The 24,874-nt window shown below is 38.9% G+C and overlaps 2 protein-coding genes across 5 annotated transcripts in view; one reads left to right on the plus strand and one right to left on the minus strand.

Annotated features, from left to right (window-relative positions):
• CNGB3 (cyclic nucleotide gated channel subunit beta 3) overlaps positions 1-10,764 on the plus strand; it is an 84,607-nt gene extending 73,843 nt beyond the window's left edge. The window contains exons 14-17 of the mRNA XM_032920346.1: positions 245-363; positions 6,465-6,611; positions 9,218-9,398; positions 10,531-10,764. Coding sequence (XP_032776237.1) covers positions 245-363; positions 6,465-6,611; positions 9,218-9,398; positions 10,531-10,764 — 681 coding nt within the window. The remainder of the gene's footprint in view (positions 1-244; positions 364-6,464; positions 6,612-9,217; positions 9,399-10,530) is intronic.
• A 3,722-nt stretch (positions 10,765-14,486) lies between these two features.
• CPNE3 (copine 3) overlaps positions 14,487-24,874 on the minus strand; it is a 44,671-nt gene continuing 34,283 nt past the window's right edge. For all 4 annotated transcript variants that reach the window (XM_030508287.1, XM_030508267.1, XM_032920340.1 and 1 more), the window contains exons 8-16: positions 22,854-22,952; positions 22,147-22,233; positions 21,434-21,493; positions 20,407-20,540; positions 19,896-19,950; positions 19,757-19,808; positions 19,016-19,149; positions 16,845-17,081; positions 14,487-15,291 (exon numbers count right to left, since the gene is read on the minus strand). In XM_030508287.1, the coding sequence (XP_030364147.1) occupies positions 15,181-15,291; positions 16,845-17,081; positions 19,016-19,149; positions 19,757-19,808; positions 19,896-19,950; positions 20,407-20,540; positions 21,434-21,493; positions 22,147-22,233; positions 22,854-22,952 (969 nt within the window). In that variant the 3' untranslated portion in view covers positions 14,487-15,180. The remainder of the gene's footprint in view (positions 15,292-16,844; positions 17,082-19,015; positions 19,150-19,756; positions 19,809-19,895; positions 19,951-20,406; positions 20,541-21,433; positions 21,494-22,146; positions 22,234-22,853; positions 22,953-24,874) is intronic.

Here is a 24,874-nt window from a genome sequence, read left to right on the forward strand (position 1 = left end):
TTTTCCAAGCTGGCCTAGATGGTCTTAATTCTGTTCAAATATTGACCCATATCACAATTAGAGTTGCCAAAGTCAGTCCCTGCATGAGTGCTAGGAAAAGTAGTGTAAACTTTTATTTCTCCATAATAGCAGTAAAACTGTTTATGAGAGAGTGGAAGCATATTTAACGAGTCTGACTGATTATTCCAACAAAGAAAACCCTGCCCCACTAAAACATGGGATCTTTCTGTGTTTGTGTGCCCAGGGAGAGATTGGCAGAGAGATGTACATCATCAAACAGGGTGAAGTTCAAGTCCTTGGAGGCCCTGATGGTACAAAAGTCCTGGTTACACTAAGAGCAGGAGCTGTATTTGGGGAAATCAGGTAGGTCCGTCGCTATTTTTAATGCTTTCTTTAGAAATGGTCAAATAATCAATGGTTGTTCAACTTTTTGCTTATCTTTATTTTCATGGTGAGCATGACAGCTACCATGGGGAGACTAGAAAGTGGGTAGGATCAACCAAGAGGACACTGAACAAGGAGATGCTGGTAAGTGAAGGAAAATCTAAGTGAAGCATCATAGGCTAATCTGGCAAGATCTTAGACCAGAGTTTTAGGCAATGTACACAGGGATATACAGACAAATTTCTCCTTCAGCATTTAAAAGATTTAACACATCTTCCTGGTCCGAGGTCTGCAATACAGCAGGACCAAATGCATTTTATTGCCTGTAGAGTGAAACTAATTGCCCTTACACAGCAGATGGTAAAAATTCTCATTAATTACCAACAAAGGAGATAAAAAATCTAAAATAGCAAATAAGACTAGTTCATTTAGGATCTGAAGTAGGGATCAAGTTGCCAAAAGTCAGGCATCCACATTTGCAAATGTATTTGTTTAAAAACATTCAAAAGAAGAAAAAGGCTGACATACCAGATTTTGGGGTTTGAGTTTTCTGGAGGGTAAAATTTTTCTTTGATAGCTAAAAATGGTTTTTATTTTCTCCATGTGGTTGCTACGTAAAATCCATTACCTCTTAAGTGAAATGTTCCCGAATTAACCAAGCAAGTGCTAGGTTTTAGGTACTACATCCCCTGCTGAGGCTGGCCTGAGGAAAAGCAATAAAATACATGTGCTGCTGTATGTGATAAACTGGATCCTTGATGTCTTCCAGCTGCCTTCCTGTTATTGTTAAATCCTCTTGCTGGTATCTTCAATCTGCCTTTTGAAAAGCAGTAATCATCAGCTCTGTGCCAGGTTTACATTTATCCTCTACTTGTGTCTCCCCTTGTAGTAGCGGAAACATTCCAGGGACATGCGTTCATCCAGGGACGTCTATACAGAACTTGCTCAAATGGAAAAAACCTGATATATCCCATAGATACAGACCTTTTTCATTGAGTGGGAAAGTGAAATTATATCAGCTGTTTGAGGGAAGGGTATTTGAAAGGTCTTTCTCTGTGTGACAATATAACACCTGAGCAAAGCCTCAAAACAAAATGCTGCATTATAAGTTATGTGGAAAAGCTGAGAATGCACTGGTGTTTGGTACAAGCTGAATAATGAAAGGATGAAAGAAAAGGCTACAACAGCCCAAACGCGTAACACTCACACAGTTTTCAATTATTTATTAGTCTTGTATTTGGAGCAAGGGCTTTATTTTTCAAACTGAGAAATTATAATGATTGGTTTTAAAACAAGGAAGGGATTTTCAAACTTTTGATCTAATACAGGTGAGCATGTGAGAACTACACAACAACCTTTAAAAGATTAATTTCCCAGTATATGTTACTCTTTACATAACTGCCAATACGGCCAGTAAAACCCTCAGCAATGCTATAACCCGTACTTTTAGTCTTGTTTTACTCATCATTGACCTGCTGCAATAGCATACCCATTCAGATGCACATAATTTGCATCTAAATGTCAGGTAGAGGACAAACTCAAGGAGAAAAGACAGAGCAAGTGGCAGACATCTCCAAAATCAAAGAAAATCAAAGACATGAAGCACTGAGTTTGTTGGTAGAGATTTGTCTTCTTCCGTGTGGCAAAGTGTTAGAAAATAATGAGTTTGTATAGATCCTTTCTGTATAAGTTTTGTCAAGGTCGTCTGAAAACTGTATAGCAGAAGCAAATGAAAAAAAATATTCTTAATGAAAGAAATATTGCTTCATTTAGCACATCCACGTTTTCCCCTCAGTATTCATAGAATGGTTATCACCTGATATCAGACTGATTTCCTTCTGATTTCTGATTCAAGATTTGCTTAGAGAAATATGTCAGCTTCATTCCAAGGGGTTTAACTACATGATTTATAAGACACTTGCTATCTAATCTCACTCTGTTCAAAATGCATGTAAATGATGCATAAAAAGTCTCTGAGGGCAAAGGAGTTGAAGAAAATAAAACATGCTTACTTCAAAAAAATCCCTGAATTATACTAGAAGGCCAATGCAAGGCTAATGTTCAAACAAGTCCTTTGCCAGTTTCATCCTTGGAAATTATTACAGAAACAGATTAAGTAATAGGAGTTGCCTTCCAATTAACATTTTACCCTCATTACTACTTTCCTGTATAGATAATATCAGTTTCAGGAAGCAAAATAATCTCAGAATCAGAGGCAAACAGATTGCTGGCTTAATGAGAGCCTGTCTGCACAGACAATTGCGAAGGAGAGAAATCCAGCTGTAACACACCACTTCATTAGCCCAGAGAAATTTACACTTTAAGCCAGATGTCCTCATTCATCCATTCACTGATATTTCACTAGGAATATTTCCTATCAGAAAATGGTAATTCTGGACAAATTAAAACTTTTCTCTACTATATGTATATTTTTTACAGGAAGATATCTAAATATTTGGTCTCATCTTTAGTTTAAAAAAAAAAAAAAGATAAGCTGATTTATAACTTTGTCACTTTGACAATTTTATACCTCAAAGATGATCAATCAGAGGGCTGCAGCACCTCTCCAATGGAGACAGGCAGATAGTTGGGCTTGTTCAGCCTGGAGAAGACTCCAGGAAGGCCCTATAGTAGTAACATAACGTACGTTACTGCTACGTTCCAGTATGTAACGGGGGCCCGCAAGATATCTGGAAAGGGACTTTTTACAAGGGCCTGTTGTGATAGGACAAGGGGGAATGGCTTTAAACTGAAAGAGGGTAGATTTAGATTAGATATTAGGAAGAAATTCTTTACTGTGAGGGTGGTGAGGCACTGGCACAGATTGCCCAGAGAAGCTGTGACTGCCCCATCCCTGGAAGTGCTCAAGGCCAGGTTGGATGGGGCTTCGAGCAACCTGGTCTAGTGGAAGGTGTCCCTGCCTGTGGGGGTGGAGTTGCAACTGGCTGATCTTTAAGGTCCTTTGCAAAGCATTCTATAATTCTACGAAATTAAATTTGCTAGCATAAAAATTCAAAACTTATCATCTCACGCTAATATTAGAGCTTTTCAGGCTAACAACTGGAGTAAAATATGTAAGTTTAAAAATGAAAATTTCTTTGTTAATATATATCTTAAGTTATCAAGAATTATTGCAAGGCAAATGTAGGGTTTTTATAAAATTTGGTCTATCTTGCATCAGCACACTAGCCAAAACGGGTTCAATGATGAAGCCTGTAACACTGTCCTTAGTCAAAGATGATTCTGTTTGAGGCAAGGACTGCCTTACTTGTAAAATTCACCTCACATCATCAGCATAATGAAAAAGCTGATCTCTTCAGTCCTAGTCTGCCTCCACAAAATGAGCTTTCTGTAAGGAAAGCCTGAAAATGATTGCTCAATGACTTGTTCAGAAGTGATTCATCAGAACTCAAAAGATGTTTGTAATTTTCTTTAGTTGTTTTTTTTATTGTGCAAATGGTTTTATTCTATCTGAGGAATTGTAAAGAATTGTTTAAAAAGACTGAGTTTTCAGCTTGAGTTCATATATTGATTGCTGTCTTGGGTTGCAGAAAAGCATTCTGTGTGTATGTGTAAAAATTGCAGAGGTCTCATACTATCATTATAAATCAAATATATCATCAGTATAATCTGATATTTACAAATGTATCCTATAAATATACGTAATATCAAAACCAATTTTCATATATCCTTGACTAAAATTAGGTAAGTATTAATGCATGCTTTATGGGTTCCAGATTATCCTTTATTAATAAATTTTAAATGTAGGGATTACTAAATATTCTCTAAAAATATTAACTCCCTGGGAAATCTTTAAGGGATTGTCCTGGGTTCAGCTATAGCAGTCATTTTTCTCCTTCTTAGTAGCTGGTGCAGTGCTGTGTTTTTTAACTTTCAGCCTGGGAACAATACTGATAACACTGATGTTGTTAGTTGTTGCTAAGTAACGTTTACTCCGACCAAGGACTTTCTCAGTCTCGTGCTTTGCCAGGGAGGAGGGGAAGCTGGGAGGAAGCAGAGGCAGGACACCTGACCCAAACTAGCCAAAGGGGTATTCCATACCACAGCATGTCATGCCCAGTATATAAACCGGGGGGAGTTACCCAGAAGGCCCAGATCACTGCTCTGGTCGGGCTGGGTATCGGTTGGCGGGTGGTGAGCAATTGTATCCTCTCCCCTTGTTATTTCACTAATCATTATTATCATTGGTGGTAGCAGTAGTGGTTTTGTATCATACCTTAGTTACTGGACTGCTCTTATCTCAACCCGTGGGAGTTACATTCTTCCGATTCTCCTCCTCATCCCTCTGGGAGCAGGGAGAGGAAAAAGGGGGGGAGTGAGCGAGTGGCTGCGTGGTTCAGATTTACTGGCTGTGCTCAAACCACAACAGTTCTTTGTGGCGCCCAAAGTGGGGCACGAAGGGTTGAGATAACGACAGATCTGACCAGAGTGTGTCTAATCGTATTTGTCATAGGAATTCATTGTTACTACTCGTCACAATGTTGATTTATTGGCTCTCAGAGTTGTTGTGCTTGATCTCAGAGTTTCAGCATGTTGTACCTTACTTACAGCCAGTATTTGCTGTTTTAGTGTTTATCAGCTGGGCGGCTTGGGCTAAGGTTCTTGTTTCACTGTACTTCATGGTAATGACTTGTAATACAATAGACAACCGTGAAACTAGTTTGGCTTGTGCTTCTGATGTGGCCATCACCTCTATACTTTGGGAGGTATATAATTAAATATTTTAGCAATTGCATATTTATTTTTTTTTCTCCTCGGGGGGGTCAACCTACGAAGGAGGAATTCCCTTACACCCCCCGTTCCCCCACCAAGTATATCCGGGTCCCTGAGCAAAAGCGCAAAACCACTACTGCTACCACCAATGATAATAATGATTAGTGAAATAACAAGGGGAGAGGATACAATTGCTCACCACCCGCCGACCGATACCCAGCCCAACCCGAGCAGTGATCTGGGCCTTCTGGGTAACTCCCCCCAGTTTATATACTGGGCATGATGTGCCATGGTATGCAATATCCCTTTGGCTAGTTTGGGTCAGGTGTCCTGTCTCTGCTTCCTCCCGGCTTCCCCTCCTCCCTGGCAAAACATGAGATGGAGAAAGTCCTTGGTCAGAGTAAACATTACTTAGCAACAACTAACAACATCGGTGTTATCAGCGTTGTTCCCAGGCTGAAAGTTAAAAAACACAGCACTGCACCAGCTACTAAGAAGGAGAAAAATGACTGCTATAGCTGAACCTTGGACAGGGATAAATTTTAGGGTAGATCTCATTGAATACAGTGATCAAGCAATTTTAGTTCTATCAGCAAAATGCAAATTCTCTTACTTACCACCACAGCTGAGAAGTGAAATCTCTTCATTTCATTTGTTCAGCGCAAGATCAACAATTTAATTTTTATTTCTAAAACATCTAATTTTTATACGGATATCCTTCCTATGGCCAACTGCTTCTTCCTAAACCGGTCTAATGCCTTACTTTCAAAACAAAATAGCCTTCTTTTTCTGGCAGACACATTTGTATCTGTCAGCCTGAAAGACCTTCCTAATCCATATAATTCAACTTGCCAACACTCAAACATGAGATGTGGTATGTAAGACAACTGAAAACTGGAGTCCCACAGAAGTTATTCACTCAAGAAAATTAAAATTCCTGGAGAATCATTCACTCATTGTAAATAACTCTTTCATTAATATTGGATTTGTGCTGCTCTACTTCTGATGCAAATAATTTTCAACAATAAAATTGAAGAAATGCCAAGTTCACATGAGGACTGAAACAAATGTGGCCCTTTCAATGGGTGTCTCTTGGGAGAATCTCTCTATCTAGCAAGACTTTTCACAGTCCTTAACATCTACATATGCTTGACCAGCAGTGACAATTTGCCTTCCTGAGGCAAAATATTTCTCATCCCAACTGCAAAGGGCCTTTAAAGAACATCAGATAGAACAACTGGGTACATAAGTGAGCTTTAGGATGACTTTAATGGAGAACCACCAGCAAAGAAATTCCTCACTAGGACAAGTAACGATGTGACTCTTGATGTTTATTTTCATTCCAGCCTATTAGCTGCAGGTGGAGGAAATCGAAGGACTGCCAACGTGGTGGCTCATGGTTTTGCCAACCTTTTCATTCTGGACAAGAAAACACTCAATGAAATCTTGGTGCACTATCCCGACTCAGAAAAACTTCTCATGAAGAAAGCAAAGTATGTCCTAGTAATAGTTTTTAAATCGCATTATTTAGCTGCAGAATGGATAGTTGTGGCTTCTAGACAGATTTGCACTCTTTACTTCGAAGAGTAACAGATGTAAACACATTTGTATTTAGAGGTCAGGTTTGCCTCACAGTATATAGTGGAAGTCATGGCCTTGGCAGGGATTCCAAGGCTTGTGGAAATATGGTAAGTAGAATTAAGTCTTGACTGTAGCTGCTGCCTTCTTTGTATTTAAGGTAACAAAACAGCTATGAGATACAGATGTATATTAGGATTCTTTACATAGTCAAGAAACAAACTAAAGGACAGATGTCAGTTAAGGAGCAGGTTTTCAAAGATGCAAATGAACACTCGAGTTAGTTTTAGAGAGATATGCTTCAATGCACCCAGATTTGTATGCATTTCCAAAACCTCAAGCAGTAGTTAGGAATGGATTTTAAGTAATGCCCAACAGCATAGAAGTACACAGATTGGAGAGGTGTCGAATTTGTTCAAAAGGATTTTGAAATGGGATTTCAAACCCAAATTGCTTCTTGCTTTGGCTGTAGCTTGCTAGGATCACTATTTCCCCAGCTTTGAAAAAGCAAAATATTGTTATATTTTGTCATAAAATTATGACAAAATTAGTAACTTGCTACCTTGTGAAAGGTCCAGATAGTTGAAACGTTTTGTCGTTATTAGCATACTTCAGCACTCACTGCTCTTGGCTGTTGCCTTGGCCCTGCTATCAAAGGTTGGAAGGTTGCTCCCAGATTTGAAATTCCACCAAAGCAGACTAAACATAGCACAGGAGTGACATTTTGGTTAGTGGAAGAGCTAGCAGATAGTTGCATTCAGCATGTTTCAACAGCCCTGGTTGTCAAATGACAGTATCTTGAGAATCATCACATCCCTGAGGAACAAGGAACCGAGACACAGGATGGACTCATTGCCCAATTTTCAAAACCAGCATCAACAGGTAGAAAGACAGGACAAATCCACTGACTGATGGTCCCCTGCATTTATCATAGAATCAACTAGGTTGGAAAAGACCTTTAAGATCATCAAGTCCAACCATTACCCAGGATTGCCAAGATCACCACTAAACCACTAAACTGAGGGATATCCTTCCCAACTTTTCTCCAGCGTCTTTCTAAACAGTTGTACAACCATCAGTACTTATTATTCCTGTCTCTGTCCCGCACTGCCTTCTTCTTTCTTGCCCACCCTAATCATGTCTTGCCAAGCCACTGCATTCTGCTTCCCCCAGATAGCCTTTCTCAACTGCAGGAGCTTAATTATCCATCCTTCATATCTGCACTCCCATTTGAGCTCACACCCTCTCTAGATACAAGATACAAGATACAAGATATCCTGCTTGATTTTAAAGACATGCAGTACCTGCCCTGTGCTGGAGGCCATGTATTCTGCTCAGCTGTCTAGGCACCCAGCAAGTTTTCCAAACCTCCCATGCTCTTCGTATGGTTAGCCATGTCACTAGAAAAACTAGGCACCAACAGGAGATTTGTGCACTGTTTTGATAAAGATTGCAGTTATGTTCTGTTTTGGAATCAGGTTATCAGTTGCTCTGCCCTGGAAGGTTTACATCAGAGCTCTCTGCAGGATTGCATTGGCCATCCTGTACCTTTAAAGGGCTCCTTGAAATAAACTCAAAGGATCAATTCAAGCAAGAAATTTATTCTATTATCACGTGCCTGATAGTCACTGTACGGTGTTTTCACAAAAAACCCATGCAAACTGCAGAAGTGTACCTTTCAAATTTATGACAATAAAAAGAGATACAAAGTACAAGATGCTGGAGAAAATTACAGTATTATGGGATTTACTGTACTGCAGACTGCAAGTATAGTCCTTGTCCATAAAAAGCTTTAAGTCAGGGCTTTTGCAAGAATAGAAAAGTTGTGTGGAAAACTGTATAGTAACCTAATAGAAACGGGAAGCACTCTGCTTTTCTCTGGCTCCATCTACCTTGGAACTGTCATCTAATCTTTACCCTTTTCATTCTTTCACACTTCTTGTTATGGCTGCAAATCAGTATAGATATGGAAGGTGTAAAAATCTAGTCTGCCACATTATTGGCAGTACTTTTTATATCTTCGGGGTGTTTTCTTCTACTGAAGAAGATCAAAAATACTATACCACTGTCTAACCTGACCTATGAGAGATAGGCCACGCTAAGTTTGGTAAACTATTACTTTCACAAGCATCAGCTGGACTCCCAGTTGATCACTAAACGCTCTCTGAATTTGCATCCAGAAGGCCATCTAAGAGACTGCCACCTCAGATATGAGGCATTTGTCTTCCTCCATACTACTTCTCACCTTATAAAACCCTCATCTGCTTTGCAACACCTTAATTTGAGCCTGCACTTGTTTATTCTCCAGGGTATAGGTAAGCAACTCCAAATCTGAACAGTAGCCTCCAATTCTACTAGGGCCTCGGGTAAAACCCTTACCTTTTCCAGCTTTGCTCTTGCCACTGCACCTGGGATCAAAAAGAGTTGCCAGATTTTCATCCATGAATGACACTTCAGCCCTGCAGGAGCTTTGCTCAGTTTCACAGCACTGTTGTGTGTTCTCGTTCCTTCCTGTCTCCAGGGTGCTGCTGAAGGAGAAGGGGAAACCTGCCCCAGGACCACCAGTGCAACAACCACGGGGCTTGGCCAGTCTCTTTGGGCAGAAACAGGAAACTCCAAAATTGTTTAAAGCAATGCTTGGAGGCAAAGGGAGAGATGGCCTTGTGAGGCTGCTGCAACTGAAGAGACAACAGGACATTCAGGTAATGCCACAGAAAAAAATGTAGGTTCTTCCAGGTGCTGCAAGATACTGGGAGGGCTTGAGCAAACAGAGTAGGTGAAAATGCAGCCTTAATGCAACCAACAGTAAAAACTTCCAGTAGCTGAGATACAATTGCAGTACCTAGTCTCTGTAAGCACTAATTCTAAAACTCAACTCAAATCTCTTTGGACTCGGACTCTACGCAGAGCAGAGAAAACAGAAGCAAGGAAAAAAGCAAGCAAACAAAAATCCTCAAAGAAAGTAAGGATAAAATAGACTTTACAAAGACCCTAAGGGCATCTGATTCAATTCTATGGAAACAACAGTAAATACAGAAATATCCTAACACAGTAATCTGATCCAGCTGACTCAAGCACATGGTGAACTTTCCAGTACTGAGTCAGATCTCTGGTTGTCACAAATCCTGAAAACAGAATTTAATGTGTAGCCCACACAGCTAAAACTGATTAAATCTCTAACATGTTGCACTTATGAGAAAACTGTTTAGTTGATGAAAAATAATTCCCACATTATATTTTGTTCTGAGAAATGTTAATAAGAACCTGCTCAGTTCTACATATTTACCCAAAGGTGGCAGAATACTCTTCTGTCTTTACAGCTGAACTGGCTGTGGTTTTTCATTTATTTTTTTAGTTAAATAAAGAACTTTGCTTACACAAAGGACTGCAACACTATTACCGGACAGAAACATTGCTCAATTTAATGTGTATTTGTGAAATTAACAGCGAATCGGCTTGGCCAAGGAATTGGGGCACTGGGCAGTATGTCAATATTTACATAACACTTTTTCTTCTGTACTAGTGTAAGCACATAAAGAAAGGCAAGACCTAACAAAGGGCTGTGTGCTCCAAAACATTTCTGTTTCATCCTGCTATGTTAATAAGAAGCAGATAGTATCATTATTGACAAGCTTTTCATAGGTTTTATGTTGACATTCTGATTCTGAAATTGCATTTTTCGTTTAGAAACTGATTTTCAGCACCTCAATACAAATTTACAAACGTTGCATATCATTAATCACAACATCCACACTGTGCCTTTCTACTGCATATATAGAACAGAACTACTTCCCGAATATCAGCATTGGAAAACACTGAACTTCTTGTTTCTAGGAAACTCAAGCTGAAGCAGAGAACAAGCCTGAACAAAAGGAGACGAAACCCATGGAGCCCAGGGCCCCGTCTGCCCCCCCTGCACAAAAGGAAGAGACGAATGAAGACGCTAAGCCCAAACCTGCAGTTATGCACAGAGAAACCAGTAAAGAGTCTCTGATCATTAGTATGTCTCCATCCCCCAGAGCAGGAGAAGGAGAGATCCTTAAAGTTGAAGAGAAAAAAAATAAATAGATGCTGCTTTGGGCTGTGACCCCACCTGTTGTCCTGCTGAATTCAGAGGGATAGTGTGACTTTGCTTTTGGGCAGAGAAGATAAACATAGAGACTACTCAAGATACAAAATCTACCGCAGCTCCTCTTCAATCCCTCGTCTCCTGACACAACTGGAGAAATTACTTATATGCTTACCTCTTAACCTTGAGCCTGAAGAGAGAACTTCAGGTGTAATAGGAATTAGAGCTCAGATTTCAGGAGCACTTTTCTTGTTTGATCTATGCTCTCCCTTCTCTCTTATTCTGTCCTGTTCCTGCTTCTCCTCTTCCCTCTCCTGTTTATCCTCACTTTCTTATTGCTCTTCCTGCTGCTCAGTTTGCTCTTACTTTTTGTATGTGTTCTTTCCTACTTCCTTTTCTGGTTTCCCATAGTTATGCTTTTCCTTGTTACTGCCCTACTGTTGCTGAGGTTACTCATGTTTCTCTCTATCCTTCTCTCCCCTCCCCTTATACTTGTAATCAGTGACCTGCTTTTGTGACCAGCACGGTCCAGTGCAGGAAGCGGTGATGCTGTGCATTGGGATGTTTTACTTTGGGACAGAGGGCTACAAAACAAAACCATGGTCAGAAAATAAAATCACTAAATCCACAAGGGGGAAGCAGATTGCAGAATTATTACTCTGAAAGCACGAGCAACTGCTCCAGTTGTCTTTTGACTCTGGTGAATAAACATGGCAAAGGCTTAAACATTCCCCACCCACCACAGGGGTGACCTTTAACTTTTGGCTGCTGATTTACATGCTTGATCTTCTCAAGTGGTTGGGCATTAATAATGCTCTCTGAAGAGCAAGCACTTGATACTGGCTAACTTTCTGAAGAATCTTGGTATCTAAACCAGCCCCTTCAAAACGAAAGGCTACTTTACAAAAAGCAAGATTTATGCCTTCTGGCTCTGTAGCACATAGTTTCAATCAATGCTCCAGCTGTCCACCTTCATCATAGACCTTAACTGACGGTGCACCGTGAACCCCATGCCTTACCAGGGCCGAGCTGCATCATATCCGTGAACTAAAGAAAATCCTTTACCAGTGTCACAGCCAAGAGGGATACAGCTTCCTAAGAAGGAGCTCCCATAGCGTCAACCTCCTGCATCAACTCATCACAGAGAAGGATGCAATATAAAACAAAAAGGCTGAAGCTGTGTTTTAAGCTTAATTCTCTTTATCTTCCATGGGTTTGCGTCTCCTCCCTCTCCCTATCCACTTTTGGTCCCCACTGGATGAGCAGTTTTGGAAATTAAAACCATTATGCTGAAGCCGAGCCAAGAAATCATAGTGCAGGCTTCACAGCTCCTCAGCTGACCAGCCAGCCAAGGAAGGCACTGTGCCAAGATTACACATTCGCTTTGCAGGCTAGATGTGATCCACCAGAATCAGTGGGAGCTTTGCCCGAGTGCAAGCTGGATGATTGAATTCTGTATGTTGTATATTCCACTCATCCACACACGACCAAAACCCAAGCCTGTTTCAAAAAACAAGTTCTGCGCATTAGCAGTGAGGTCAAGGTTCAGCTGCTACATGGGAATAACCATCTTTCTTTGTATGTTGTGTGTTACTTGATATATAAGAATAAAGGATGTCACAACAGAGGTAGAAAATGATAAGATGCATCATAAAGAATTATTCATCTATTGCACATCCGAAAATGCCTCGATACAATCTCAGAATTAGAAATACTGCAGAACTGCTTCACAAATGAGGCCTTCTGTGAATAATAATTATCTATGAATTCATTACAATATATGGTTCTTGAATCTTTTTTGAGAGTTGTCAAAACATTATGGAAGGGGGAAAAAAAAACCATAAACCCTGATATTTGAATATTTTCATATGAGTAAAGCTCGCTCTCATTGCAAAAGATCCAAACCCCTTCTGCCTACACAAATGCTACCAGGTTACTTCAAATATTTTCACTGTTGGCATATTTAAGTTCATCAATCACACACTGACATATACTACAAAGTAAGGGCTGAGACTGCAGCAGCAAGCACTACACTGCAGCAACAGAGCACCCCACGAGTTGCTGCTTTGCTACAGCCTCAACAGTGCAGGATTGCAGGAAAGCCTGTCAGTTCTGTCTGCAAAACTACCAAGTGATGCACAGCTCTTGAGTTCCTCAGATCCAAAACAAAAGCGAAGTGTCAGTGTTTGCAGAAGACCATGGCCACACATAAGTAACATCTATCTGTTTTTCTCTGACATCCCATTTTTCTGTTGTTGGAGTATTTTCCCCTTTCCAGGGGTGTGCAGGGGCAGGAAGGCTCCAGGAACCCAAGTTGCAACTATTTATAGGGTTTTCACCAGACAGAATGACACAAGACAGGTCAACAGTAATATGTATTCATAGAATCATAGAATAGTTAGGGTTGGAAAGGACCTTAAGATCATCTAGTTCCAACCCCCCTACCATGGGCAGGGACACCTCGCAATAAACCATGTCGCCCAAGGCTCTGTCCAACCTGGTCTTGAACACTGCCAGGGATGGAGCATTCACAACTTCCTTGGGCAACCCATTCCAGTGCCTTACCACCCTCACTGTAAAGAACTTCTTCCTTATATCTAATCTAAACTTCCCCTGTTAAAGTTTGAAGCCATTACTCCTTGTCCTACCACTACAGTCCCTAAGGAAGAGTCCCTCCCCAGCATCCTTATAGTCCCCCTTCAGACACTGGAAGGCTGCTATGAGGTCCCCACGCAGCCTTCTCTTCTCCAGGCTGAACAGCCCCAACTTTCTCAGCCTGTATTAAATCCTTTCAGGAACTAATTGTACCCTGTGGATTCTTTACTGATGGAGAAGTGGATTACTCTAGTGCACTCAGAAGACACACCTTGCAGGTATCAAAGCCCACTCAGGCTGTATACGGCATCACACTCCACTGCAACGCTACATCTCCAGTATCACCCAGTCTCCCAATAAAGCATCTCAGACTTGACTACACTTGAGTGTAAAGAAACTGATAGGTGGAATAAGACAACATATTTGAAAATGAAAAATAACCAAATCTCCACACCCCTCTACTTAAAAGGTAGACACTGTTCTGAAAAACGTCGTGGAGAACATTAATAATTGTGTTAAATAGCACACATGGGAGAACTCTCACGTGGCAAAACAGCATGAAACAGGCACTGCTAAAACTGTCCAAATTCAGAATACCTTCTTGCTAAAAGCCAGTATGAGATACTTTATGAAATACACACTGCACATTCATAAGCACTGAGTGAAAAGGCATTTTTCCTCTCATCTGCTAATACTTGTTATAAATCTGAGCTGTTCGGCCTGTGCAATACTCATTACGGGAACTGCAAAAGCAGCATTTATCATTACACAGAAAATGCTGAGTACAAAGGCACAAGAGAAGAACAGTATACTGAAATTATATTTTTAATGCGTAGGCATTGTAAATCAGTTAACTTCATCAGAACTGAAATACATAGGAAAGTAAAAAATTCTGGTTACAGGTTATTTCTTTGCTGTACATATATATATATTATGACCTCCAAATGGCAAAAAGCATCTGATTACAAAGACTGCTATACATCATTTTGATCACAAGGTGGTGCAAACGACCTACGAGTGCACTCACTTCACAAAACTTTGACAATATTTTGCTTTACCACTGTCAAGAAACTAAGGCATTTTTAACTTGTAAAAATTAACAAAAAATGGCAAAACAACACAGGAACTGTGCTACCTTAAGAGAATGCACACGAGAAAAGAACATATACTTTAATGACCTGTTTGCCTCAACTTCACACAGCCCTGAATCCCAGGCATTGGCCAAAGGCACTAAAGTGGCAAGCGTAAAGTAGGCATGCAAGGAGGGCCTTTATGCCCTGTGGCACTTGTTTAATTATGAAACTTCTGTGACAAAATTTTGTTATGTAGCTTAATAGACACAGAAACCTGAAATATTCCAGATTTGTTGAAGCACATACAAACTGTTACCTCCTCGGTGGGAATACACCTTCTTCTTTGTTTCTGACTGGTCTTATGATCACAGAGAAACTGCAGTTCAGGGTGCTGATCCCCACAAAAATATTTATCAAAAAGGCCATATTTATGAAACAGGCAGCTGTTCCACTTCCAGCAGCTCTCCCCCTTCTCTCTGCATATTCAACCTCTTTTTTCCTACTTTTACTTTTCAAAATAAAATGCACTTATGTAAGCCCATCTCTCAAAGCAACATCAAATGTTAACATAATTACAATTTTGGCCCTTAAAAAGCACACTTGGTAGAGTGATTTGCAGGCAAAAGCTAACAGATATTACCACACAGAGGTGTGTTATACATGTACACAGAAGTATCTCGAGAACCAAAGGCTGTAGATTCAGCAAGTGAAGCCAGCACGAAGTCCCAGCAACTCTGGTCAGCCCATTCACTTTGCAGCAGGATTCTTGGGAGGTTGCAGTTTGTAGGTGCTGAAGTAGTTCACCACCTGCTGAGGGACTTCTGCCAGGACACACTGCGCCAGTGCTTCTTTTGGAGACTTACAAAAAAGAACAGTTTCAGTTTCCACCGTTAACAGAGATCCTAAGACAGGTAATAAGCACCTCCTCTACCAGGCAAATTTAAAATCTGACATTTTACAGAGGACGTTACACAGTGCCCTTGTGGGACAGACGGAAGCTTCTCTAAAATCTTCACCCTCTCACTCCCATTACCAGGAAGCAGCTGGCTGCCTTACTCCACTGAAGTACCAGAAGCTGGGTGTGCAAAGGCCTGTCATGTCTGAAGATACCTTTTGTCATATGAAATGCTCACAGAGTGCAGATGTCAAAATTCAGCCATGTAAACACACTTCCACTATCTGCTTAAGATGACACTTCAGGGGCTGGTCTAATCATCCGCAACCTTTTGCACCATGTCTCACCCACAGTAATTGTACTGCTCCAGAGGAGCTCTGGTAGAGATGCTGTTTTTACTGTAAGACTAAGTATCCACAGGGAAAAAAAACCACCTCTTTTTCTAGAAACTGAAAGCATTTGAATGGATAATTTTATACTGAATATTGGTCCTAGTTAATCTACACCCAAGTGCATTATTCAGTGAGCATATTCTATATTGATTTTGCTTTCTCCTTCCAGTTTGCCTGATTTGCTCCGACACTAAGAAAACTATCAAAAGCAGAAGTAAAAAATACAAAGACAAAATAAGAAGGTATAAGGAGTATTATTAATAGGGTTAATATTAAGAAACAAAATTAGAATATAAGGGCAGAAATTAAAATATTAATCTTATCTCCCCCATCCTGAGGAAATTTTCTTTGCTTTTTGTTTGGGTTTTTGTTTCTGGGTTTTTGCTTGGTTTTGTTGGTGGGTTTTTTTTTTATTTATTAGGTTTTGGGGATTGGGGCTTGTTCTTTTTCCTGCTGGGTTCTCTTTATTGTTTTGGGTTTGTTTTTTTTTTTAAATCAACTTTTTTCCAGCAATGTGACATTTAGAAGTCAGACTACATATGAGCCAGCACATACAGCAAAAAAAAAAAAATCAGGACTCCATTCTTTCACTGCCTCTTTTTTTTTGTATGCTTGCTTTAATGAAAATCAAAACTATCACCACTATAATGCCCACACACAATTTCTACTGATTACAGCCTGCCTGATTTAGCCTTGAATTTTAACACTGCACGAAAATGTGAGACTAATCCACATTTACAAATGGGCATCCACAAAAAAAACCAGTTTACCATAAGAACAAAACCACAGTAAGTTCTTCCTCCCAAATGAAAAACACAGCCACATATTTAATCAAGTTTGTGGGAGATTTACAAACGTCATTCCTCTGCAGCAACTTGTCAGAAATGCAGTGCTGAAACCAGAATGGAATCTTTCTGAACATGCATCAGCTCACCTAGTGGAAATTCTACAGATGCTGAAGTCTTTTGTCCTTTTTTTTTTTTTTAGCATTTGACAATGACTTATCTCAGACTTCAGAGTTAATTTTAGAGACTCTGCAAAAGTTTAGGACTACATGCAGGCTATCCTAGCAAACCCAGCATACCTCTACAATACTCATGAAACATACCACCAAGATTACTTACATTTTGGAATTTCCTGAATGGCACAAACTGGACAATGTCTCTGACAGCCGGTTCTCCTGATGAGGACTTAAGAACTCCATCGTCACCATCAAGAAACTCCATAGCGTCAAAGTCTGCTCCTCCAACACCAACAATGATAATGGACATGGGCAATTTTGAAGCATTAACTATGGCAGTTCGAGTTTGATCAAGGTCTGTTATCACACCATCCGTTATGATCAGGAGTATAAAGTATTGCTGTCAAATCAATAAACAGCATGTTACGACAAAAACAGAAAAGAGGTAGGCATGTACACTTAGAAAAATGAACATACAGACTACGCACTGTTGTCACTTTAAGCATGTTCAATGCACTCCCTGAATTTTACAAGCAAACATCTAAGTTGTGGTCAGGCTTCAACTGTACAGTCTGAAGAAATTTATAAGGACAAGAGAATCAATCTTTTAGAAGAAGTCATCTTTAAACAGCAACTCCCAAAAAACCAACAGTGGTATCACTCTTGTCCTTCGTCAGCTAACAATGGATGAACAAAAGAGTCCTGGAACTCTTTTTAAATTAAAACATCTCTTTTTCATGCTGAAAAACAGCATGTCCATTTTCAAATTTCTTTAATGATGTTTTCTAGCTGCTTTGTGAAGTTAATTATCCAGGTATCTGAGACCACCTTGCAGTACTTTGGTAACTTATTCAAGTACCACTTGACCTGCTTCCACTATACTGCCAGGGCTTCTACAAGCTGGCATCTTAGCCTCTGTTCCGGATTGAAGCATGAAGAATAAGGTAGAAGTACAAAGTTCAGAAACTATCAAAACACTTTCTGAACTTCTGGTCCTCTCTCACTTGGTTCATTTCAGGAGATTGCTGGGGCAGCACAAATTCAAGTTCCAAAGGTACACTCAGAAGTCTTCCTCTTCAGAACTTTGCTCTTCATCTTCACTCATCTGCCTCTAAAATAATTGGTTTTCCCTTATCTGCTGTGTTCAGGTATAACCTTTTCTCCTTGCTCCCCAACACTCTATCTCCCCACTACAGCAACGTCTACAAAGCAACCATGACCAGAGAAGGCCATGACCAGCAGCATGATAGAATATCATGCTGGATTTATTTCTCTCTTCTCATACTTCCCTCATACTGGAGGAAAAAAACCCCCCAAAAAAAAACCAACCCAAAAGCCAACCCAAAATATCTGTAGTACACAATAAATAGCAGGGCAGCAAAATTTACTCAATACATCCTTTCAGGAAGAAAAAGTACATCTCTTGCTAGGCATATTGCATTCTCTGGAGGAAAAAAAAAAAAAAAAAAAAGATGTACAAGAGGTTTTGCTACTTTCCATACATACATATATTGATGACAGTTACTACTGAAAGACTATCAAGGCAAAACCTTATAAACCTCCTGGCATATGAAAATCCATAGCTCTTTTCCAAATTGGTTTCCATGGGTACTTTTCTATGCAAAACTGGCTAATTTTCTGATTTGACATGACATCTGAGGCACCAGTATCTGCTATTATTAATTATTTAGGCTATATATGGCTTCATATTTGCTGAATTTGTATGGATTATTATCTAAATGATTTCATACTCAAGACTTGCTCTTCAGATTTCCTATTTCTTAATATGGTCAACAACTCACACATAGAATTTTAATAGAGAGGAGGGCACAGCACATACAGCACCTAAAGCTTTGCAGTATGGAAAACTGATTATCTATGTTGGCACCTAGGTGGCAGGAGCTATATCCTCCATTTCTTCGTTATCTTATTTAATTCTCTCTCTCAGCTATCTGATGTGAAACAAGGTCTATTTGATTTTCTCAGCTGAGGTTAAGTTCACTCTCCTACATGCAAAGGCTTAAATTAAGACTTTTAACACCTGATTAACACTGCAAGAGCTTGGAATAGAAAATACCATAAAGATCCCATATATTTTTAAATTGGTATTTCAACCCTGAAGAGTTTGTTTAGTTAATTTAGGAGAGAATTACTGTGTACAATCTGCAGAAATCAGTTAGCTTTTATCTCCTTTTAAGGGTACCAAACACCAATTCACAAGGTAAATGTTCAGCTGTCAAAACAGGTACAGCTTAAAAGAGAAAAACAGCATATGTAAATTGGAAGGGAAAGAAAAAAGTAAGAAAAATATACACAGTACCATAAGGAACTTACAGATGCTGTTTGCTGTTGTGTAGCTGCAGCAGCAAATCTTGCCACATGATTTATAATTGGAGAAAAATTTGTTGGTCCATATAACCTCACATGAGGAAGACAAGCCCGATATGCATCAACGATGCCTTGGACTCCTAGAGAACACAAGTAGATTGTATTTACTTTTTTCCTATCAGAATTAGGATATTTTTTTGAGCACTCAATCTTCCTGAAACACTTTATCAGTTATTTAAAGTGATGACATGAAAAACTAATCATAATGAAAAAAAGTAAATGATTCTATGAGCAGTGGAAGCCTTTAGCTTGACCAATGCTTAATGCACATGCTTAACATGCTTGGCCCTATGTGAACGGAAAGGCCAACACTCTATGCCTCACAACAGTTCTCTTCATCTGCTAGCTCATGGTAGCTAATAGTGTGCTCTGACAGGCCATGTCAAACAGGCACCAGCAGCATCATATTCAAACCAGAGAACTACACTCCACCAGTGAAGTAGAACGAATTAGCTTGACAATATAAGAGAATGATTCCCAGTTTACGTGTACTGTGCCCTATTTAAAACACTTCTTTCACAAATCATTACAAAAGAGAGACCAAATGCTATTCGTAGCAACTAAGAAAACAGTTATAAAATTGTTTCCTGCTACAGAACTAAAATCATTATTTAATTAGAACAATATGCCTCACAATTCACTTTTCATGTGTTTTTACCCCTTCACCTTAGACTTACTCAGACTTACCATTACAGAATGGGTTTGATGGGTTAAAATTTAATGGGAACTCATGTGACACCTGTAAATATACAAGACACGGTCAAGGACTGTATACACAATCTCCTCCTGAAGTAGGTGCTTTTAGTGCATTTACATATTCCATTACCTGAAACGAAGGAGGAATTTGTGCACCAAATCCAAAGGCTGGAAACATCTTATCTCTAAAAAAGGCAATTTTAAAGAAAATGAAGTGAATGCCTTCCTTTAAAAGCTGTCATAGTTCAGTAAATTTAGCTAATCAGTGCCACTTTTGACTATTAAAAATGCTGTTTATTAAGCATTAAGAGGCAAAATTAAATGGAAGTTGCCCCATGTAATTGTTTCTAGGACCAAAACGAGTGTTTCACACCAAATCGGCAAAAATGCAAGCATTCATTTAAATCAACACTGCTTTTCGCATCACAGATGAAAAGCCTTGCTGTTTGTCTGCTGTAAACACAAGCTTCTCCTTGTGATTATGTGATTCTGCAGTGATTATGAAGTCTTTTTTAGCTCTACATTTCAGCTCAGAAGTTTTATTCCAATATATCTGCTGGCACCTTCAATACTGGTTTAAGAAGCTGCCATAAAAAACTATACATATCTAAAAGTTATTCAAATAAAAATCTAAAGCTTACGTATCATAATCCTGAATGACCAGTCCTACAGACCAGATGGCTGTTAGGTATTCATTAACTCCATTAGGGCTAAGGTAATGCAGAGAGTCTGGAGAGCGAGGGTCTCCATTGGAGCCTGTAAAATCTATCCCCACCTGTCAAATGCAACGTTTATATTAAATTGCTGTTAGTGGTAAAATTATCTTTCTTATTAATCACAAAGCCAAAGTGAAAATCATGGAAGGGTTGTAAACAGTAGTTACCAGGACACCTACAAATCTAACAGGCACAATACTTAGATGCAGGTTTCTTAGAATATTAACACTTAATGCCTCCACAAAACCATCACCAGCTTTGCATTTGCCAGAAGGGCTGAAATGACTTTCATCTGTCAGGTTTTCACTGTGTTCACTTTCAGTTACCATTCACAGTGGCTCTTCAATAGCTATTAAACTAATTTCATTATCTTGCCATACACATCTTTCCTCTCAGAAGTACCACCGACACCACAGAAGCCTGGAGACAGTACTTTCTCCAGCCTCAATGGGTCTTCTTTGCTTTTGTGATGAAGTATATCATCAGGGTGAAGACATCTTACTGCTATTTGTACTGCATTTGGTTATCCTTGGGCGCCATCCACACAGCTCAGTTAGTTTCTAACAAACATAACTACAGGTTCAGAGCTTTGTGCCATGAAAATAATTTTTTCTAAACAGACTAGATGGACTCTGGCAAAATGACTTCCCCCTCCATGCTACAGGACAAAACAAAAAACAAAAAACAAACAAACAAACAAACCCCCCCAAAAACAAAAACCCCCCAAACCCACAAAAAAACCCAAACCCAAAAACAACAAAACAAACAAAAAAACCCCCAAAACCAAAAAAAACCCCCAAAACTGCCACCAAACCAAGCAACAACAACAAAACAACCAACCAACCAAAAAAACCAATAATAAAATGAAGAGCACAGGCACACGGGCAATCAATTATATATTTCCATTCATTCTAAAACTCAAAAGCTACTCTATATAAATGATTTAACTTACTGTGAAATTCAGCTGACACCCACCCATGATGTAATCAAGGAATGTGCACTCTACTATGATCTAAAAATAGAAGTTCATTATAGAAATTAACTTTTTTTTTTTAATGGGAGAAAACTAATAAATATTATTGCAGTAACTTTTGAGATTTGTTACCTTTACTCATACAAAGCACTACTTTTACTCTACAGATATCTACAGATATATACTTCTACTCTACACTACTTTTACTCTACAGATTTCTACAGATATATATTTTTGCTCTACAATACTTTTACTCTACAGATTTCACCCACCCACTGCAAAGTGGGCAATCATTGCAACAGGATCAGGCCTTTTATAAAATTACAGGTAGACAACAAAGCAGGTCCAAAAGCTCTATCATTTATAAATCAACATATTATAACAGACTAACCAGATTTTAATTCGCCATAAAATGGTGAGTTGGGAAATGCAGTGGTTCAGGATTGGCCTTACAAATTTGCAAGTGACCTTTGCCATATAAATGGCACCTTCAAGTGAGGGGACAGAGGAGGACAGACATGTGATTCATCTGCCAATCTGTCTCCTTATATGAATCAGAGTCCTTAACTACCTACTGTGTCTGAAACTTCTAGACATTTTAAAGTTTCTTACACTTTGAGCATGGAAGCAAAATACGTGACAGCTGTTATGCCTGAACACTTAAAAACAGAATACCAGAATACATCACTGACCTCACAGTGCTTAACACTCACAATACCAGAGTTCTTATAGTTTTTTTTCTTCTGTCGTTTCTTTTCATTGATGCACTCAAATTCAACCTGCATGAACGCAAACAATCCAACAAAAGCACTATAAATATCATTTATGCAACAAAAATTCTTCATTCTAGGACTGATACTTTGGGCTTGTATTAAAAATGAAGTTTCACTATCAAGCAAAATTAAACCCAGCCTGCCAAAAATTAGCAAGAATGCCGTTATCAAGACAGAAATCTTTTCTTACCAAAAAGTTTAGAAATACGTTTGTTTAGACAACTGTATTTTAACCAACGAAATTGTACTATTTTACCTCTGAGAATTCTACTAACAAACTTGATTTTTGCCTGAATCATCATGTCTTTAACAAAGCAGCTATGGAAGTAACATACGAAGTAAGACCTATATGTATAAGCTTCCCAAAAACAGTTGTTGAGGCTTCATCAATTAAACCATTACCTTAACCTATTAGTGCAGTCAACACCGAGCCAGGTTAAGCACCTCCTGCCATCACACAGGGAAATGGATGCATAATGCAAATGCTGAGTTAGCCCCAACTACAGCAGCACTGTTAAGGTGCAGCCTAACAACTTCAATATCACAAGTCAAGTGACATTAAGTTTTGCCTCCAAATGAGTAAAACAACTTATCAAAAGCACACAGGTAGACTATGTAGGACTTACAGGTGAGGACCGGGATGCTTCCTTCAGTTTTGACATTGTAGTATGAAAACTTCCTATGAGATCATGAGATCCATCACTATCATAGTCATAGCACTCAACCTAAAAAGAAGCATTATTCAGTGTTAGTAACAGAAATGGCCCTACAAAAGCAATGAACACTGCAATAGCACTTCTTCAGGCAAACCTGAATCTCTTATATCATGGAGTTTTTCTGAGATTGCACTCTTAGAATTGCATAGAGTTACACTTAAAATTATGGATGAAGTATGATAAAAAACAATATAACCCATTTCAGACCAGATCTTTCACTGGAGTGAAGGAGAGACGAAAATACTAAACAGCTTCAGGTCTTGCATGAGCAAGTAACATCAATTATATCGAACTATGTTTTGGGAGTGTGGGGGTGTTGGGAAGAGTAAGAGAATAATGTAGTTTTTTTCTACTGTAATCATGGATTAAGAGACTCAATTTTTCAGAAGTATTAAGGAAATTTAACTATCTCTGAGTATCCAGCCAAAAAATTAGTCAATTAGTTATTCAGCAATCACAAGAGTTTTATTAACACTTTTATATTACTTTACTCATCTTCAAGATAACTCAGAATTTAGAAGTATATGTTCAGCCCTAAATCTAGAAACAAGACGCAATTTTTTTTTAACATCTTTTAACACCCCAACCTACCAAAGAAGGCAGAACAAGTGAAATAAACTTTTTTTTGCTAAGAACCTATCAGTTTGAGTATAATTCTACCAGTTATCTATTTATAGCACCCTCAATTTCTGTTTTTTAAAAGTTCAATTTATGAATGTGACCAAACTGCCTTTCCAGACAAAAAAGCTGCGTATTTATCTATAATAGCATATGCTAGTTCCATCCACTTTTGATACTTTATTTCAATTTAGCAATGCAGACATGCTAGCTAATCAAATAACAGAAAAAAATAAACTAATAAAAGTAATTATAAATAATAACAATAATAAACCAAGAGTTAAAGTAGGAGTTCTCCATTAGACTGGAATCAAAACAAACTTCAGGAAAACCTTTTCTGAATATAGAGGGCTTGAACTGAACAGCTATTTTCACGTCCATCTTTCCAGACTGAAAAAAAATCATACATTATGTTCAAGAAACAATTCAGTTGATTACTTGGCCACTTCATTTAGGAATAACAAAGTAAAACAACCAACTTCCACATACACTTGAGCTTCTGAGAGGAATTAACCCTCTGAATACAAACAGTAATGTTGAAGTACAAAATATGATGTGTAAATTGCAAGTTCTATGCTGTGCAGAACATGCCTCATGCCTCTTGCAGTTTGCACTACTCCTACATTTTGAATGCACTAATAAATAAATGCATGCACATGCAGTGAATAGCAACTTAAATCTCATACAAGCAGCCACAGAACCGAAAGACTAATTAATGTTCATGGCAGATGCTATGTAAATTCTTTTGAATGCCATAAGTTAAGCCAATCAAATACTCAGCCAAGTTCTTCAGTACCTGAAATTTAAAACAGAAGACATTTCCTGAGGCAATAATTAAGATACCTGCCCACAGTTAGCATAGTTAGTTATTTTTCCTTTTAAAGGGATCAAAGCTTGTCTTGCTTGATATATGCGACTCATCTAAGCCAATTTTCAATGCTTATCCAAGCAAGACAGAAGTATTTATTTTGTTCTATGTATGCTCCTCCTGGACATACAAAAGCACTAGGGAACCAGGTGATAAGACTGCATATGTATTTGACCCAGCAGAACTAGCCATGCTTGCTTCAGATGAAAGGCTCACATTTTCAACATGGAAAAACTTCATTAACTGCAAACACACTCAGATGGAATATAGCCATAAAACCATAAGATAAAGAACCAACTTGGTTTGTGCATTGCTGGGGATACACAAACCAAGCCACTCATTATGGAAAAGTTGGTGGGTTTACTTACTATGACAAATAGCCCATTACGTATGCAACTGTGCACATATAAAATTGTTAAAAGCATTGTTTAATCCTTCAACATTA

The sequence above is a fragment of the Strigops habroptila genome, chromosome 1 (genome assembly GCF_004027225.2).
Source record: "Strigops habroptila isolate Jane chromosome 1, bStrHab1.2.pri, whole genome shotgun sequence".
In the NCBI taxonomy this organism is placed as follows: Eukaryota; Metazoa; Chordata; class Aves; order Psittaciformes; family Psittacidae; genus Strigops; species Strigops habroptila.